Source organism: Carlito syrichta, unplaced genomic scaffold (assembly GCF_000164805.1).
Source record: "Carlito syrichta isolate Samal-C Ts95f unplaced genomic scaffold, Tarsius_syrichta-2.0.1 Scaffold287961, whole genome shotgun sequence".
In the NCBI taxonomy this organism is placed as follows: domain Eukaryota; kingdom Metazoa; phylum Chordata; class Mammalia; order Primates; family Tarsiidae; genus Carlito; species Carlito syrichta.
Window position 1 is genome coordinate 53671 of NW_007232057.1, and position 19165 is coordinate 72835.

At 38.7% G+C, this 19165-nt stretch overlaps 1 protein-coding gene across 2 annotated transcripts in view; it reads right to left on the reverse strand.

Moving 5' to 3' along the window:
• Positions 1 to 19165, reverse strand: part of ALKBH8 (alkB homolog 8, tRNA methyltransferase) — a 57747-nt gene that overhangs the window by 24178 nt on the left and 14404 nt on the right. For both annotated transcript variants that reach the window (XM_021710044.1, XM_021710043.1), the window contains 3 exons: positions 18039 to 18143; positions 15603 to 15673; positions 808 to 914 (listed from right to left, as the gene is read on the reverse strand). In XM_021710044.1, the coding sequence (XP_021565719.1) occupies positions 808 to 914; positions 15603 to 15673; positions 18039 to 18143 (283 nt within the window). The remainder of the gene's footprint in view (positions 1 to 807; positions 915 to 15602; positions 15674 to 18038; positions 18144 to 19165) is intronic.

Consider the following 19165-nt stretch of genomic DNA (forward strand, 5'->3'; position numbering starts at 1 on the left):
GAACAAAGAAAAGCTGAGGAACTATTTCAAATAAAAGACTACACAGAAATGACAAGTAAACATAATGTCAGATCATGAATTGACTCCTGGATCAGAGAGTTTAAAGTCCTTTAGCAATATCTGAATATAGATTAATAAAGAGTATAATAAGAGTACTTTATCAATGTTGAATTTCCTGAGTTTGAGGACTGCACGGTGGTTTTGTAGAACAGGGTTGGCAAACTTATTCTATAAAGGCACAGTAGTAAATATTATAGGCATTGAGGGCCACATATAGCCTCTGCCAGATATTCTTCACTTTTTTTTTTTTCACAGCCTTTTAAAATTGTAAAAACCATTCTTAGTTCTCTCGAATGGTCTCTCTTTTGTACAAAAACAGACTGAGAGCTGAATGTGGTGCCATCACCAGAGACTGCCAAGCCAACATAGACAATGTCCTTGTTCTTAGGAAAGACAATGAAGCACGTAAGGGTAAAGGGCCACGATATTTGTCATTTACTTTAAATGATTCAGCGAAAGTAATGATGATAACGTAAGTGAGAAAAATAAAAGATGTGGCAAAATGTTGGTAGATGCAGGTGAAAAGTGAAAGCTATTTACTGTACTATGCTTGCTACTTGGTTTGAAGCTTAAATTTTCTTCAAAATAAAAAGGGAATGTTTTAAAAACATATAGGTGCCCCAGGAGGTTTGAACCCAAAAGTCTCAATGTGCAGGCATAGGGCATGGCTCCAGTGACTTGGAGAAAGATGAGACGTCGCACAAGGCAAAAGGTATCCGGATTGTCAATGATATTGTTGATACATACCCATGAGTCCAAAGGTATCTAGATTCTCCTGTCATCACCAGCAAACTCCGACGAGGCAACATAACTGGCACTGTGACACCATCTGGGTGCTTAAAGTCCATGACGATCTTGAAGCAATAACAAGAGCATAAAAATCAACCCAAAATGTCATGTACTCCAAGGACAAGAGTGATTGAGCCTGGCATCTTTCTAGGCTGACCAAGATTAAAGCATGATAATGCTTACGGAACAGTATGGCATAGTGGTTCTCAAACTTAAATGCATATGAGAATCAACTGCATAACGACAAAAAAAAAACTTCATCCACAAAGATTCAAACTCAGCAGGTACGGAGTAAGGCCCAAAAATCTACATTTCTAACAGTAGGTCTAAGAAATTATGAACAGGTGATCTGAGGATCACACCATGGAAAACCCTGGGGTAGTGGTCAGACACAGGGACTTTGGCACTGAACCTCTCATTTCTTGGGTTTTCGTTTCCTAGCCATGTGACCCAGGACAAGCCATTCAACTCCTCTCCATGCCTTGGCTTTCTCAACTCGCAGAGGGTGGCCGCATGAATTAAATATATAATGGATATTAATCACAGTACCCAGCACCATAGTAAATATACAAAAAAGTAGCCATATTTAAATTATTCATAAAATGTTAATAATTAATTAACAATCCAAGGAGAAATAACTATTAAATACAGATTCTCATATCATCTACTTTGTATCTTTAAAGCCATGAAAAATACTAGAATTAGAGACTGATTAATAAGAGATAAAACAGGAACATTTTCAGCTACTTTTTCTAAGTCATACTCGAATTTTATTCTAAATTGTGACCTGTAAAGTTACAATACCCAAGAAAATGGGTCTTCCTAGAAACTCAACAAACAACGAAGACTTCTAAAAGTAGCAGCAATCTGAGAATAAAATAATGGGTATAAAAAATAAGCCGGGTTCGGTGGCTCAGCCAGTAATCCCGCACTTTGGGAGGCTGAGGTGAGTGAATTGCCTGAGCCCGCGGGTTCAAGACCCGCCTGGGCAACTTGGCAAGACCTCATTTCTACGATAAATCAAAAATTAGCCGGGCGTGGTAGCGCGCGCCTGTAGTTCCAGCTACTTGGAAGGCTGAGGCGGAAGGATCCCTGGAGCCCAGCAGGTCGAGGCTGCGGTGGCCGGGAGTGGCCACTGAACTCCAGTCTGGGTGACAGGGTGAGACTCCAACTCAAAAAAATAAATAAATAAATAAATAAAAAGAGCAGCAGTTGACAAATGTAAATTTAAAAGCCATACCACAGGACTGAAAATATTTTTTAAGTGAGCAAATCAACCCATTTAAAAACTAAATATGACAACTAAGTATAAGGGTTATGAAAATAATTTAGCATACTACATTCCTTAAAGATAAACTTAGCACAGTGCCTGGCACAAAGTAAGCATTAAATAAATATTAGCTACTATTATTAATAATAATAATATTAGATCAAATTAGATAACACACATGAAACTTCTCTGTACACTATAAAATAATTATATTATACAGTCTAAGCTGTTTTTTCCCTTTCTAACCTATCCTTCCAATCTACGTATAGAAAATAAAGTAAGATGATAGAATTTAATTTCCCTATAGTTATTAGTTCCAAATGTCCACATATAATGCACATAGTCACACTCTAAAATCATTCATTTATAAACACTGCAATTAATTCTGGAGGTTTTTAGAGATGAAATGTACTGATACCTGCAACTTTCTTGAAATGTATAAATAAAAGAAGACAGACTAATAAACAGAGGGTTGAAAAGATGGATAAATATTTCCTAAAGCAAGTATATTGAAATACTAATTATAGAATTTAGGTAGTGAATATATAGGTATTTACTGTGTAATTATTTAACTTTTCTGTATAAAAATGTTCATAATAAATTGTTGGGGGAAAGAGAGAGGAAAGCCACTGTGGTCTGACTTTAAACCAATGTATATGGATTTCAATTTTCTTAATAGAAAATAAGGTCCACACAGGAATGAATAACAAGCATATTTATTATTGTATTAAAGACAGTCACCTGTGGCTTAAAGGAAATCCATATGCAGAAAAAACCGTCATGATGGGAAAATACCTAGAAGACTAGATTCTAATTCGTTCATAAAACAAATACTTATTATCCATTGTGTGAGATGCAGCAGGCTATACCAGTGAGTAAGAGAGACAGGCTCTCTGACTACCTAGAGGTCACAGTCTCTGGCTAATATTCAACCTGTTTTGCACAATACCTAGCTATGTGTGAAATTCAAATATGTTCTCCCTATCGACAGAAAGTAATGATTTTCAAATAAGAAAATTTCAGTTTAAACAAATGAATAGAACTGACAAGAGAGGTATGAACATGACACTAATAATTTGGAAACTCTTGTCCTGACATACACAAGCCCAGTTTCAAGAAAGAAAAACACACAACCAAATAAATCAAATGTTAGGAGAAGTATGTTTAAAATGTACAGAATATTTATTATTGATGATTAGTACTGATCTGTCCTCCCTGCTGACCTATTGAACACCTACTTTGTAAAACATTGTGTGACGGACTAGTCACAATTAGGTCAATTAGCTCACCTCACTCGTATTTTGTATCAAAATAGCAAAGCTATTCATTTATATTTCATTATGATCATGTGCCAGACATCAGAGTACAAAAAACTAAAGCCTTTACACATACACTGCAGATATTATTTCCCTAATATTGTTCTTAAAAAACTATTATGCAAATAATAATAAGCACAAATCCTCTACCTTTAATGTAAAAAAAAAAATTCCTATATAAAAATCATGTGATCATAATGACATAGGTTTTAAAATATATTTTGAAATGAATGAAGGAAATACAGAAAAGTATACAGAAAAAAAATACTCAACTTTCCAGATAATTATCACTACTAACATTCAGATCTACTTTTTTCCAATCTTTCTCTAGACATTTAAAAATTTATTTTATTTTATTTGTTTAAAGACAGGGTCTCACTATGTTGCCCAGGCTGGAGTCAAACTCCTGGGTCCAAGGGTTTCTCTCACCTTAACTTCCCAAGTTTCTGGGCACTCACCAGCATGCCCAGCCAAGATGTTTATGTAATTGAACATATATTTTTTATGGAATATGGCATCTTGCTATTTTTTTTTTTTTTTTTTTGAGTTGGAGTCTCACTCTGTTGCCCAGACTGGAGTGCAGTGGCCGCTCCCGGCCACCACAGCCTCGACCTGCTGGGCTCCGGCGATCCTTCCGCCTCAGCCTTCCAAGGAGCTGGAACTACAGGTGCGCGCTACCACGCCCAGCTAATTTTTTGATTTATTATAGAGATGAGGTCTTACCAAGTTGCCCAGGCAGGTCTTGAACCCGCGGGCTCAGGCAATCCATTCACCTCAGCCTCCCAAAAGGCATCTTGCTATTTGCACTAACATTATATGGTATAATAAACACTACTCATATTAATATCATTTTTCATGTCTGCAAAATATTCCATCAAATGGCTGTACCATAATTTACCTTTATACTGTATTGTCAGATATTTAAGATATTTATAATTTTTGTAATAAATAGTGTTTTAATGATGACTTAATAAACCCTCATCATAATTTCTCTTTTTCTTTTTTTGAGTTGGAATCCACTCTGTTGCTCAGGCTGAAGTGCAATGGCACGCTCACAGTCACTGCAGCCTTGACCTGCTGGGCTCAGGCAATCCTTCCACCTCCACCTCCCAAGTAGCTGGAACTACAGGCATGCGCCACCACACCTGGCTAATTTTTTATTTATTGTAGAGATGAGGTCTCGCCAAGTTGTCCAGGCTGGTCTTGAATCCCTGGGTTCAGGCAATCCTCTCACCTTATATGATTTTCTGTTTAAAATCTTGATTTCAAAAAATAAACCGTAAATTATTGCTTTAATTTGCAAATTGTTGCAAACCATTCTGAATTGTTACCTTTTCATTTCCGGTTACTGTGATGTGTTTCAGAAGTTTTCAGGGCCAGCTCCACTGGCATACAACCTGTGCCCAAGGCTCTATGGTCTGAAGGGCTCATGCTAAGTGTAATGCTCTGCTGTCACTGTCCCAAAATGCTCAACTTTATCTTTGAACCTGTGTTTTGCTAAATTAAGTCTGATGGACCAATGGAATGTATGCATGAGCAGAGGAGATATACAAAATATTCTTGTCCACAATTCCTTGAGGCCCACTTGGGTAATGTGTCCACAATTTCCTGTGATCATGGAATGTGTTTATTTCTACAACTGAGTGAGTGTGTACAATGACAGTCCAGAGAGGCCACCAAAACTTGCTTCGAATGCAGAGAAAAAACAACGGTGTTTTAAGAAATACAAGCAGCCAAGGAAACCTACCATCGCAGCCTTTCTAGCTCATGTGACTTCCCTGTATTGGCCACCTGCTTAACAATGAAAATGATGGCCCAGAAAGAAATGGAAAGAGAAGACAACCCGACAGGAGCTCAACAGAGCTAAAAGGGAGAACTCAGCTGCCATGTGTCAGAGTAGCTGATTAAAGCGACAAGCCACAAATGAAAGTTAATCACTTACTGTGGTAGTATAAGCAAGTGCCACCTCCCAAAGTGCAATTCTCCCCTGATAAAAGTCAACGGTGAGGGGGATCTCTGCAGACATGAGGATTATCTTACTGCCGAGGGAGCCTCAAACAAAAAACGGAACCCAGGGGTCAGGGTCAGGGTGAGGGGTTAAAAAGTAGGAATTCAAAAGGAACAACTACTAACTCAGAATAAAGAAAAGTGTCCTGGAGGTTCCCATTCCTCTCTGAACAAGGAGTCCTTGGCCGAGATGCCTGATGAGGACCTCAGCTAAAGGCCTCAGATCAAGAGACCCAGAAACGCAAAGAGGCCAAGAGCATGCCCGGCCAGGAGGGTCTGACTCCTTCACTGCGACTCTCCTCTGAGACTGTAACACCCTGGCTGTGCACCAAGTCTGGTGTGGGGAGGCCATCGGGTAAAGCCTTTGTAACTGCCTGGGGCCTGGCCTGAAAAAAATCACAGTATGTCTGCCTGAGCCAGACTCCTCACAACCCAGGGTTCCTTTTCTTCCATGCTTCCTTACTCATTAGTAAGCTGAAGACAGACAGTGTTAGTAGAATGTGCACATATCAAGACGTGAAACAAAAATGGTTACAGCCAAGTTAGTCTTTTACGCAGTGTTTCCACCATTCTGGAAAAAATGGTCACATATGTATGGGTACACAAGTACAAAATACCAACTGGTTAAGTTTGTATTATTTAACTCATTTAACATATGAGTTAAACGTTCTGATAGTTGCATTTTTTATTTTAAAGATGTGGGGTACAATTCAGGATCAGTTATACAAGTGGTCATCATACAGGTAAAGTTTGGGCCTCCCTCTGGCCCCACTCTGCCTGGTTTGAGAGCAGGTACCTTTATTAATGTTATGAATACTATGTCCCTCCTCCCCCCTGCCTGCAGTATCCTGCTACTGCCAATCCTTTCTTATAGTATTATGGTAAATGTTAAAGTTGCATTTAAAACTAGTATCACAATATAAAAATAAATGGTAAAATTCATGCTAATAAGTTAAAATTTAGATTTCTTTACTAAGAATGGCATTAAATGGTAAATAAAAACCACCTTCAGAAGATGAGAAAGACCACAGGGGGGGAAAAAAAGCAAAAGCTTTATATTCTAATACTTTTAATGATATTTTCCTATTCTTCTTTTTTTTTTTTTTTTTTGAGTCAGAGTCTCACTCTGTCACCCAGTCTAGAGCGCAGTGGCATACTCATGATGATCATGGCTCACAGCCATGGCTTATGGCAGCCTGGACCTCCTGGGCTCAGACAATCCTTCAACCTCAGCATTCCAAGTAGCTGGGATTACAGGCACACACCACTACGCCCAGTTAATCTTTTTTTTTTTTTTTTCGTATGCAGAGACGAGGTTTCACTATGTTGCCCAAGCTGGTCTTGAAATCCTGGGCTCAAGCAATCCACCTTTATCAGCCTCCCAAAGTGCTGATTAAAAGGTGAGAGTCACCGTGTCCCAAATTTTTAAACAAGGAGTCCTCATTTTCATTTTGAACTAGGACCTACAATTTACATAGCTGGCCTTGGAAGTTTTGCATTTTTTAATGCTGTCAATCTACTTCTTCGTGTTTATAAAACACAAAAATGCAGTCTATTTCTTTATAAGTATAAAGCTCCATCCTGGTCAGATAAATATTCGCTCCTATTTTCTTATAGATTTTCTGTTATTCTTTACATTTAAGTCTTTATAACTCTGAGATTTGTTTTGGTATATAATTTGACAGTATAGTTTTTTAAGATATAATTTGTATTTATAAAATTAAATGTAATTTTTTAAGAAAATTAAAATTTTCTTAAAACATTCCATCATCAAAATATTTTCAGTATTCTCAAATTTAAATTATCTGTACCTTAACTGAATGCTTGCTCAAAGGACAAAAAAAAACCAGACTTAAATATTCACTAAGGATTTACAATCAATAATGTTCCCCTGCAACTGCTGAATCATTCTGCCTTGTGACAGTTTGCCCCACAGGAGCTTTTTCCAATTAGCTTTTCCAATCTTTTTGGTTTTACCTATTTTCTCCATTTTCTGGGATGGCAGTCAATAAAGATCAAGACCCCAGGAATGTCATGGGGCACGACTGAGGATAACGTTCAGTTCAAAGGAAACAAACAAAAATCTTCAGCATTCTGCTCTTATACAACCTCTACTCATCCAAAATACAGTAGAATGAAAACCTCAGAAACAGCTATCACTTGATCACCCATTGTAGATCAGATTCATGTCAGAAAAGCCTGTGAAGGAATAAAGAGTCCTCCACGCTGGCTCGACAGGGCCATGAAGAACGCATGTTACTGGAAACACTTTTGAGAAAGAAGACTTCATTCGGATCTTTAATGGTGAGCAATAGGCTGACATCATTAACCTTCTGAGAGAAACCCCTGAGGAGTATCTGGACAAGGGACAATATGATGTGAAGAATGATGTGTGTGATTCATAGAGAATGATAAAAGCAGACTTACTACATTTAACTGGAGAAAATATTTTATAGCTGGACATCTCCTTTTCCCACAGCCTACCAAATATAAACCCTCTGTAGTTGCGCTAACATATCCATCTGACTGAAATAAAATAAGAGTTTGACCAGGCGTGGTGTCTCACGCCTGAAATCCCAGCACTCTGGGAGGCCAATGCGGGCAGATTGCCTGAGCCCAGGAGTTGAAGGCCGACTAGGGCAACTTGGCAAGGCCTCGTCTCTGCAACAAACCAAAAAACTTAGTTGGGGCGGTGGTGCACACCTGTAGTATCAACTATTTGGAAGGTTGAAGCAGAAGGATTGCCTGAGCCCAGCAGGCTATAGTAACTGTGATCGTACCACTACACTCTAGCCTGGTGACAGAGTGAGACTCTGACTCAAAACTAAATACATACATACATACATACATAAGAGTTATTTTGTTTTGTTTTTTTGAATAACAAACAGGAGATGCCACAAAAGAAGATACTCCGAGAAGTACACGTTGCTGAGGTGAAGGGTTGTTGGAAGAAAAGTCTGTCCGTAGGCCAAATTTTTCCAGGGCAGAAGAACTGATAGTACTTTTGCCTTGGAGACACCCTGGAAGCTAATGGCTGATGTCAGTAACCTTTAAATCTTCTACCTATGCCACATAGGAATAGGACAAGTTAAATAAAACAAGTTAAAAGCAAGGCCCACCACAAACCTGTTTCCCTTCCCTGGTTCCTATCGGCAAGGGATGTTTAAAAATAAACCAAAAAAAAGCAAAACAAAAAAACTCACACACAGGAGACTTAATCTGGCTAACTGTCTTGAGAGCTAGAATTCCAAAATTACCAAGTCTTGTGAAGCTCAATGAGACAATATCACCAAGGCATCCTGAAATCTGCATAACGAAGGCTCCCTTTTAGTCAGCAGCAGTTTTATAAGTTATACGCCTCTACGAGTATATTCTGGTCCTGAGAGGAGAAAAACTGTACTCATTAGCACGGGATGGCGCCCTGTGGCATAGAAGAGTGGACTCTTAAGTAGCATATGCTACAGCTAAATACCACCACAGTCCAAAGGCACTTATCTCTCATGGCTACTGATAGAAATGAGAGACAGAACATCATTTGATGCTACTGGTATAAAAACATTCCTAGTTGCTCAAGTACCATGTACCCATCAGGGTACACATCTGGAAACATGCTTGCAGTACTGGGAAAGAGACAAAATCAGACCAGGCAAAATTTTTAAAAGAAAACACACCAAAAAAATCTACTTTATAGTACAAATCAGCATATCTCACCTTTCAAACACAACTCTGCCTTCCAAAACTAGGTCTCAGACACTGAACGAATAGACTCTGCCATCTCTTCCTCTTCACTCCCAAATACTTTGAACTGTTTTGTCTAATTTAGCTCAAGTGCAATGTAAAATAATTTTTTAAAAAGGCATCTTTTAGTCCAGTGGTCTAAACACACTGCCAAATGGCACAATGGAGATCAAAACATACATAGCATAACAGAAAAATAAGCTTGAAAAAGGAAAGATGCTAAATTGGAAACACTGTAGCCACCATTACACATTCAATATTATAAATGCTTAGCCTAAGAGATAACACGTTCATGCTCAAGTGTTTACACTGAGACAACTTGCCATGAGCTCTCACTTATCACACTGTGGCTTTTTGTTTACTTTACTTGTTTGCAGGAACTATGAAGTGAAATCCACCATCATTCAAAAATAGATTCGCAAAAAATCAGTCCCAAAACACTTCAATAAAATTGTTCTACTTTATGTATGATAAGGTTACAGAGATAATGAAATACCTTAGTTTAAAAAGTGATTTTTAAAATTTTATCAATTTACTTGTTAGATTCTGTCTAGCACATTATATTTAACAAATATTTTTGAATAAATGAATTCATCATAAATAATTTATCTGAAAAAATTGCATGTTGTACCTTACATTTTTGGACAGAAAACTTTCCTAAATTCCATTTGTTTATTATCTGGCTTTCCTCCTTAAGCAAAATAAACAAATAAATTCATTCTAGCCGGGCTTGGTGGCTCAGCCTATAATCCCGCGCCTTTGGGAGGCGAGGTGAGTGGATTGTCTGAGCCCGCGGGTTCGAGACCCGCCTGGGCAGCGAGACCTCATCTCTACAATAAATCAAAAAATCAGCCGGGCGTGGTAGCGCGCGCCTGTAATTCCGGCTACTCGGAAGGCTGAGGCGAAAGGCTCGCCGGAACCCAGCAGGTCGAGGCTGTGGTGGCCGGGAGCGGCCACTGCACTCCAGTCTGGGCGACAGTGAGACTCCAACTCAAAAAAAAAAAAAAATTCATTCTACAGATAACCAAAATGAGATAGCTAGAGCAACAAGAATAACGAGAGTTATGAGTACATCTATTCCCAAGGCCCTGGGTTGCTCCCCACAAGGAAAAGGCCAGTTAGAAGAGCATCTAAAGAGCATCTACCACAGGCCTGAGCATAGCAGAGGCAATTGCTGGTGGTGACGATCATGGTAATGGCAGTGCTGACGGTGGTAGGAATAGAAGCCATTGTAGCTGCTATTCTTATTACTCAACGCTTATCAACGCCTCGTGACAGTTAAAACGCAAGCATTATGTGTCAACTTCCATTTAAAACAGAAAGCACAGAAATGAAGTGATTTCTCCATGGTCAAATACAAGTTACTAATAGAAATGAGCTAGAATTCAAGTCTCCCAAATCGCCCAATGCTGAATCCAGCCCTGGTACATACCCCTAAGGATCCGAAAACAGTACACACAGGCTTTAACTTTTCAGCTTCTAGCGCCGCATCAGAAACTGCAACTGTATAATGATTAGAACTGTCATTGGAGGACTATATTATTTCATTGCTATTTGTTCTTTGCCTGAAAGAATAAATCTGAAATCCTACTGCCTTAGCAGTTGATACTACACAACTTTAACATTTCAACATTTTCTAACTCGCTGGTTCAAAATCGGTGGTTCAAAAAGCTAAACAACACAATCACCTGTGAGCTTTCTATAAATACATAAAGCCAGCCTTCATCTCAGACTTTCTGAATCAGAATAAGCCACAATGCCTGCTCTGGAAAAACACAGCCTCGCAGGGGGAACAGAAAAGAACCACAGGGACCTCAAATATTCCAATACCACACATGAGCTGCAAAACAAAGACACTTACCATGTTGACAAGTATAAATGCTAGGCTTGAATATTTCAGCGGGGAACTGAAATGATCAAAAAGAACCTGTAAATCTGAAAAAAAACCAAACAGATATTCTAAAACAGAAAAAGACCATGATTAAAATTAGGACATCAATGAAAGAGTTTAATAGCAAATTAGACAAGGCAAAAGAAAGAATTGGTGGCAGAAGAAACTATTTGTAGTAAAGCATAAAGAGATAAAAGGAAACACAGAAGACAGAATAAGTAAAATATTAAAAATATAGAGAAAAAGTAGATGAAGAGGGAGAACAGGACAGAAGCAAGATCTACAGAGACCACGACTAGCAGTTTTCTGTAAATGATGGAAAAAAACAGTCCACAGATTCAAGAAGCCCCAAAAGCCCCCAGCAAAATAAACAAACTCATCAAAATAACCAGAATAAGCACAATCACCAAAAATAAAAATTAAATATTAAAAAATTAAAAACAAAACTACAGAAAACAAAAGATAAAAAATCTTAAGTCAGAGAAGTACACAAAAGTCACCCTCAAATGTAACAATTGCAGCAACATAAGCCAGAAAAAAGCAAATGAAATATTTAGTGCATGAGGAAACTTACTGCTTGAGGAAACTTTCGGGAATGATGGATATGTTTATTACCTAGAGTGTGGTGAAGGTTGCATGAGCATATATTAAATATGTGCAGTGTGTCATACAAGTATGTCAATTATACCTCTACAAAGCAGTTTTTAAGAGAAAACATGGGATACAATAAAGCAGTACTTAAAAGCAAAATGCATACTCTTAAAAATACATGTTCTCAATCGATCAATTGGATAAACAGTGGAGTCACAAGCCAGAGCAGGAAACCCAGAAAAAGCAAAGATTTGTTTTGTGTGGGAGAATGACAGTGGGTAGCAAAGGGTTGAAGACAAGGATTATAAGCTTTGACTTAGACAAGTTAAAATGCCTTTGAGAATGTCGGATATTCAGGTCTAACAGCTGAGCCAAAAAATCAAGGCCAGACATATTTTTGTGTTCCCCACATTGCCCAGGATAATGCCGGTTACATAAGTTGATGCTCTTTTAGCCAGCATCCACTTAACCAATCCATACGCCCCGTGCCTTCTGCAAAGCACATTCAGGCCCTGAATGGCTGTTGATGAAGGCGCCTCTCCAACATATTCATGCACTGCTGTTCTCACCAGCACAGCTGAATGCTTAACAAGCTAAATTGCGTATGCTCCCAAACCTCCTTGTGCCAGTTACCCTTGTCGTCGTAATTATTTGATTAAATATCGCACAAATGTTTGAAAATTGAGTGAGGAAAGATTGTATTTTTCTTTTTCTTGAGTTGGCGTCTCACCCTGTCACCCAGGTTGGAGTGCAGAGGCATGACTGTGGCCACCGCACCCTCAACCTGCTGGGCTCAGGAGATCTTCCGCCTCAGCCTTCCAAGTAGCTGGAACTACAGGCGTGCGCCACTACGTCCAGCTAATTTCTTGATTTATTGTAGAGATGAGGACTCACCAAGTTGCCCAGCCTGGTCTCGAACCCAGGGTCTCAGGCAGTTCTCTCGCCTCAGCCTCCCAAAATGCTGGAATTACAAGTATGAGCCACCCGTGCCTGGAAAGATTGTATTTTTCTGCATAAACCAAGTTGACTGCTGAATGACTCAATAAAAGTGAACAAATAAATACACTGTCACAACAGATGTGATAATTTCATAATAAAAACTGGAAATAAAATCTTTAAATTATAAAACTCAACACTCAGATGGCTTCATGAATATCTTTTAAGTCTTTACTTCACTTTAAAGCTATAGAAATTATAAAGAAAAGGCAGACTGTAGACCTTGGTCCCATGTCACAATATGGGTGAGTGAATTTATACGTGTTAAGTTAAAATGTCTGCAGCATGTATATATCTTTTACTATTATTATTTCCTAATTTAAGAGACTTTTCAACTTCCACTATATCACCTATGCAGGCTTCTACTGCACTTTTCTGAACTCTACTGATTTTCTAAATTGTATTCAAGTTCTACAATATAGAGTGATATAATGCCACTTTCTTGTTACAAAGTAAATGTACATAATTCTAACTGAAAAGATAGAAGAATCAGCACTCTGAAGCCTCCAAATATAGCAAAACATTCTATCTTATGATAGACTCTGCTAAGAGACTGCTGACTGAAATAGGTACATTTCTTTGCTATTATCCTTATTGCAGGGGCACAAATAAAAAAAGATCCTACTCTCTATAAAAAAAAAAAACATAAAGAGTACACTTTAACAACTGTCAGCACTGAGTCTCATTTGCCCAATTTACACAAAAGGGAATTTGGGCTTCCAAGAGATCTTAAAAGATGAGAAAATTAGGCATAAATGAGAGAATCTTCAGAACATAAGTTATTAAGAAAAACGCTTCAAAGTGAAAACAGAATTCAGAAAACTGACATGACCAAACAAGACAGAGCATGCACTTCTTTCTGGCCCACAAAGCAGCAAATCTGCTTGTCTACGTTGGAGGTACTGGGTGCTAGAGACACACTGGATAAGACAAAAAAATGAAGACTGGCCCGATTCCATGTTGAGTGACTATGACACAACTAAATATTCCAATGTGAGAAGGATGCTCTCTTTCCACATCTACATCAATACAGTCAGTCACACAGAAGTAACCATGGCTATAGATACAAACCACACACATGCATAAGAAGGAGAAATACACACCCACTAGGATGGCAAACCTCTACTGTTTTAATGCTAAGGGCACTACAGAGACAGATGAAAAACTCCACAAACAAGCTCTAAAGGATGATTGAGAGAGAAGCGATAAAGCAGAAACACTTCATATGTGAGTGTTGGAGGGTGTTGGGGGTATTGAGTTCCCATCGCTCAGACTTCCCTGGGAGAGGAGGGAACTCCCTGGGGGTAATAAGTAGAGCGCGCCTAGCTTTTTCCATCGTGTACAGCTCCCAGGAAAGAAGGAATGCCTTTGCGGGCTGGTGAGTCGGCAGACAAGTTCTCTTGGCTCCGCCCTTGCTATCACATGTCCCTTCATGTCCTGTTACAGAAGCAGCCCCTGCCATGTGTGGGAGGTCTCCAGTTGCCCAGCTGTGCCAGTGACACGGGTGGTGAGCTTCTTTATTTCAGAGGTGAAGTATTAACAAGTCCACTTGGCTACAGATCTAAAGCCAGGTTCTGCCATCAGTTTTCTCAGTAGTAAAGTTGACACTCTGATCTCCAATTATCTTCGGTCTCATTTCTCAAATGGTTACACGGTCAGGAGGAAAAGCAAAGATGCTTATCACTGGCCCCTCAAGCTACAAGCAAGGACGGGGACTAAAAATGAAAATAAACCAGACAGAGAAGAGACCTTTTTCTTTCCTCACAGTCCTCATTATTTTTGAAAGCACCTATATTAACAAGTCACACACTGACTTGTCTGTGGAGTATGTTTTTAAAATTAAAAAATAAAAGGTACAGAATCTATACATGTAGCTGATCAAATGGCTTTGTCATCTCAATCCAGCAGCACTCATCTTCTAGCCACAGTATCAGCATGATCCCGCCAGTCTAGCCAAGGTCAGGAAGTCAAAGCACCAAAGACCTAAGGATGGGGACTATACACTCATGGAAAAACAAAAACAAAATGACTAACTAGCATTTGCCTCCAGGAAAAAGAACAGAATTTGATATATTGATAGATGACCTTATATTTTAAGGATTCTTCTAGGTTTAAAATTCTGATTTCTATTTTATTTTATTAATTTATTTTTGATTCCAGGGGTACATGTGCAAGTTTGCTACATGGATATATTATATAATGGCAGGGTTTGTTTGGGCTTCTAGTGTACCCATCATCCAAATATTGGCCACTCTACCCAACTGGTAATTTTTCAACCCTCACCCATCTCCCAACCTCCCTCTTTTTGGAGTCTCAAGTGTCTATGTTTCTATCTTTATGTCCATGTGTCTGCCTGTAGCTTTTATGGATCATTTTGAATCAAGCTTTTCATACCTTCTTTAGCAGTTCAAGCAGAGTGCCATTACAGAAACAAATCAATGAATAAACATGAGCCTCTTATTCTTCATCTGTAAAAATGAAGATATTACCCTCTGCTGCTCAGAGTTTTTAAAAAGACTTAAGTGGGTAATATATGGAAAAAGTTTAATCAAAATTCCAGACACATTTAAGTTTTATCTTTTTCTACAGCCTGAAGCTACTACCTTTTGCCACTAGATGGCAATGCTGCATCACTAAGTCAAAAGTTGGCCAAGTTGCACAGAGAAAAGTCTAGATTTTATTCAACTGCTAAAAGTGAAATGCGTAAAAAAGTAAACTGCAAGTATTACTCTGGCATCTGAAGAGTTAACAGATAAAATTTGTACATTTAAAAGAAGAGGCTGTGATAATCTCACATTCTGTAAAAAATCAAAGTGCTAACATGCCCTCACTTTTCATTTTTAAATCTTAATTCATTTTAATCAAGAATGTGGGTAGCCTATGAAACAGTCATTGTACAAGGTAAGACATATGCTGATAGCTACAAAAATGTTTGAAAATTTACCTCTGATCCCAAACTGAGAGAAATGATCTCGTCCTCAAAAGCAGAATGAGTGTCAACATGAGCAGGAATTCCTAAGATGAAAAACAGGATAATATGTCACTTCATTTTTCCTCTTAGTAGATTTAAGATGACTCTAAACATAGCCTCACATTATGGTGAAAACACTGGCAATCAGGAAGGTACTATAATTGTAGTTAAAAGGAAGCAGGGTGGATATAACTAAAATTATGAAACTAAATCTAAACTAAAAATATCTTAATTTCAAGTTAAAGTGCCATCAGGACTTGGTTCAAAAATCAAGGCTCAAGAGTCACTGCTTGATTAGGACACTTGCCCAATACTAGCCCAAGAGGAAGATGTGAGAGAGAAATATAAAAGTCATTTTCTTCCTTGAACATGGGATTCCCAGGTACCTATAGAACAAAAGCAATAGCCAGGTGTAATGACAAAGCTTATCCATAATTAAGCTATGAAGTTAAAACAACACTGAGATACCACCTAACTCCAGTCAGGACGCCATCATCAATAACTCAAAAAACAACAGATGCTGGAGAGGATATAGCGAAAGGCAATACTTCTACAGTTGGTGGGAGTGTAAAGCAGTTCAACCTCGGTGGAAAACAGTTTGGTGATTTCTAAAAGATCTAAAAATCAACCTTCCACATGACCCCGCAATCCCCTTACTGGGAATACACCCAGAGGAACTCAAATCACTCTATGAAATTAAAGATGCTTGCACGCGTACGTTTATTGCATCATTGTTCACAATAGTAAGAACATGGAACCAACCATGCTGCCCATCGAAAGAGGACTGGATAAAAAAAATGTGGTACATATAAATGATGAATATTATGCAGCCATAAAGAAGGACAAAATTACGAACTTGGCAGCAACTTGGATAGACTTAGTCTATGATACTGAGTGATCTATCACAGAAACAAAGAACTGAGTATCACATGTTCTCACTCATAAGTGGACCTTGAACAATTATCATGATACTATCAGAAAGGGATTGGCAATAGTGGGAAGCTGCTGGGGGGGGGATTGGCAGTAGTGGGAATCTGCCAAGGGAGAAGGGGGCACACCTCATCAACAAGGGCACCTGCATAATGAACATATGTATACCTAACCCTGAATTGTACCCCACGTCTTTAAAATAAAAAATTTTTAAATAATCATAATAATTAAGCTATGACCTCCACCATCAATCTCTCAGTCTACGTTAACTGAGCACCTCTTAAGTAACAGAACTGTCACTGCATGGTGAGGGCACAAGGGCTTACAAACCAACGGCAAGACAGGTAAAAAGGGTAAACAAGGAACGCCTTGGCTGACTGGCTGGTGCGTAGTCTCGCTCCCTTGGCCCAGCCCTTTCCTCTTTGCAGGGTCAACTGGTTTGTTTGCAGAAGCTAACACACACTCCATCATGTCCTATCGTAGGACCACCCTCTGCCTCTATGGGGAAGGTCTCTAGCCATCTAGCTGTGCCACAGACATCATCAGTAAGTCCCTCTACTTCAGAGGTGAATATTAACAAGTCCACTTGGCTACAGATCTAAAGCCATGTTCTATCACCAGTTCTCATCGTGATAAATGCAGAAAAGAAAACTCCACAACTCCTGCCACTCATAAATCCTTTCAATTAAAGAGGCCATAAGTATGGGTTCTGATCTTATAAGAAGTGGAAACTCTCCCTCTCCAAGATATACACATACAGAGGGAAGAAAGGCCATGAGAGCACACTGAGAGAAGGTGGCTCACAGCAGGTCAGGAAGAGAGCCCTCACCAGGAACCTAATCCACCAGCATGCTGATCCTGGACTTCTGGCTTTTAAATTGTGAGAAAATAATTGCGTGTTGTTTAAGTTTCCCCAAAAAACCCTTAATATCATCTGATTACTACAAAAATCAGATGAAAATGCTGCTGACAAGTAAAGAAATCACCAACATATCATCCTAGAATTGTCCTCCATATTCTCAAATAGAGAAAGAAGAGGAAAATCTCTCAACCAATCAGCCCTCTTCTCTGTATCTGTAAATTATTTGGTTTTTCCTTTATACATGTCACCTATATTTTTTAAGTCATTGTCCCCCTATCTAAATGAAATGTTAAACATGAACAAAAAAAAAAATCACAAACTGATTTGTGTCAGTCTGCTCACACTTTGACACACAAGTTCTTCAAGGGATTGGAGTGTAGATTTGCAAAGAATTGAGGCCAACACAGGTAACAAACATATAAGCAAAGCTATCAAACAGTTTGAACTAACAAAATAATATATTTGGTCTTAGAGGAAGGTATAATCAATACAGGTAACAAACATAAGCAAAGCAGTCTAACAGTTTGAACTAACAAAATAATACATTTGGTCTTAGAGGATGATATAATCTACATAGTTCTGAAATATGTGACTGAAATTTTAAAAGAAATACTCACCATGCCCAGGTTCATACTGATTTATGGTCAATTGATTGGGTTTATGCTTAATGTAACCTTCCTTCAACCATTTGTCCAAAATGCTAACATAAATGTCAGGAAGACCTAAAGCCAGTAATCGTAAAGATAAAACATTAAGATATTTATTTGGCAAGTTTTACCCAAGAATAAAAAAATAGTCACTGAAATAAAAAGCAATCAGTTTTTAATTTAGCAATCACATCCATCACTATAACAATACAACCACAAGCAAAACAGAATTTAGAAATAAAAAACAAACTCTCAAGAACCTTTTAAAGATATTTCATTATTTTTTTTTCATACAAGCTGGGTGCAGTGGTTCATGCCTGTGATCCCAGCACTTTGGGAGGCTGAGGCAGGAAGACTGCTCGAGGCAGTTTAAAACCAGCCTGGGCAACATAGCAAGACCCTGTCTCTACAGAAAAATGTTAATATTAGCTGGGCATGGTGAAATGTGCTGTAGTCCTAGCTACTCAGAAGGTTGAGGCAGAATCCCTGGGTTCACAGGGGTTTGAGGCTGTGGTGAGCCATGATTGTGCCACTGTGCTCCAGCCTGGGTAACAGAGTGAAACCGTATGGCAAAAAAAAAAGTTAATAACAACAATTTTGGTACCTTGTAAAACAGCAATGAAATTATTAAAATATATTATATATTAGAAATTAACAGCCGGGCTTGGTGGCTCAGTCTATAATCCCAGTGCTTTGGGAGGCTAAGGTGAGTGGATTGCCTGAGCCCACGGGTTCGAGACCCGCCTGGGAAACTTGGTGAGACCTCATCTCTACAATAAATTTAAAAAAAAAAAATTAGCCAGGTGTGGTAGCGGGTGTGGTAGCGTGCACCTGTAGTTCCAGCTACTTGGAAGGCTGAGGTGGAAGGATTGCCGGAGCCCAGCAGGTCGAGGCTGCAGTGGCCGGGAGCTGCCACTGCACTCCAGTCTGGGTGACATAGTGAGACTCCAACTCAAAAAAAAAAAAAAGAAAAAAAGAAATTAACTTCATTAACTTTACTTTCAATTATTCCATTTATTTTCAATTTAAGCATTTTAGATTATTTCTCTTTAAAAAAAAATAACTCTCTCAAAGTACAACTAACTTTTATTGCAGTC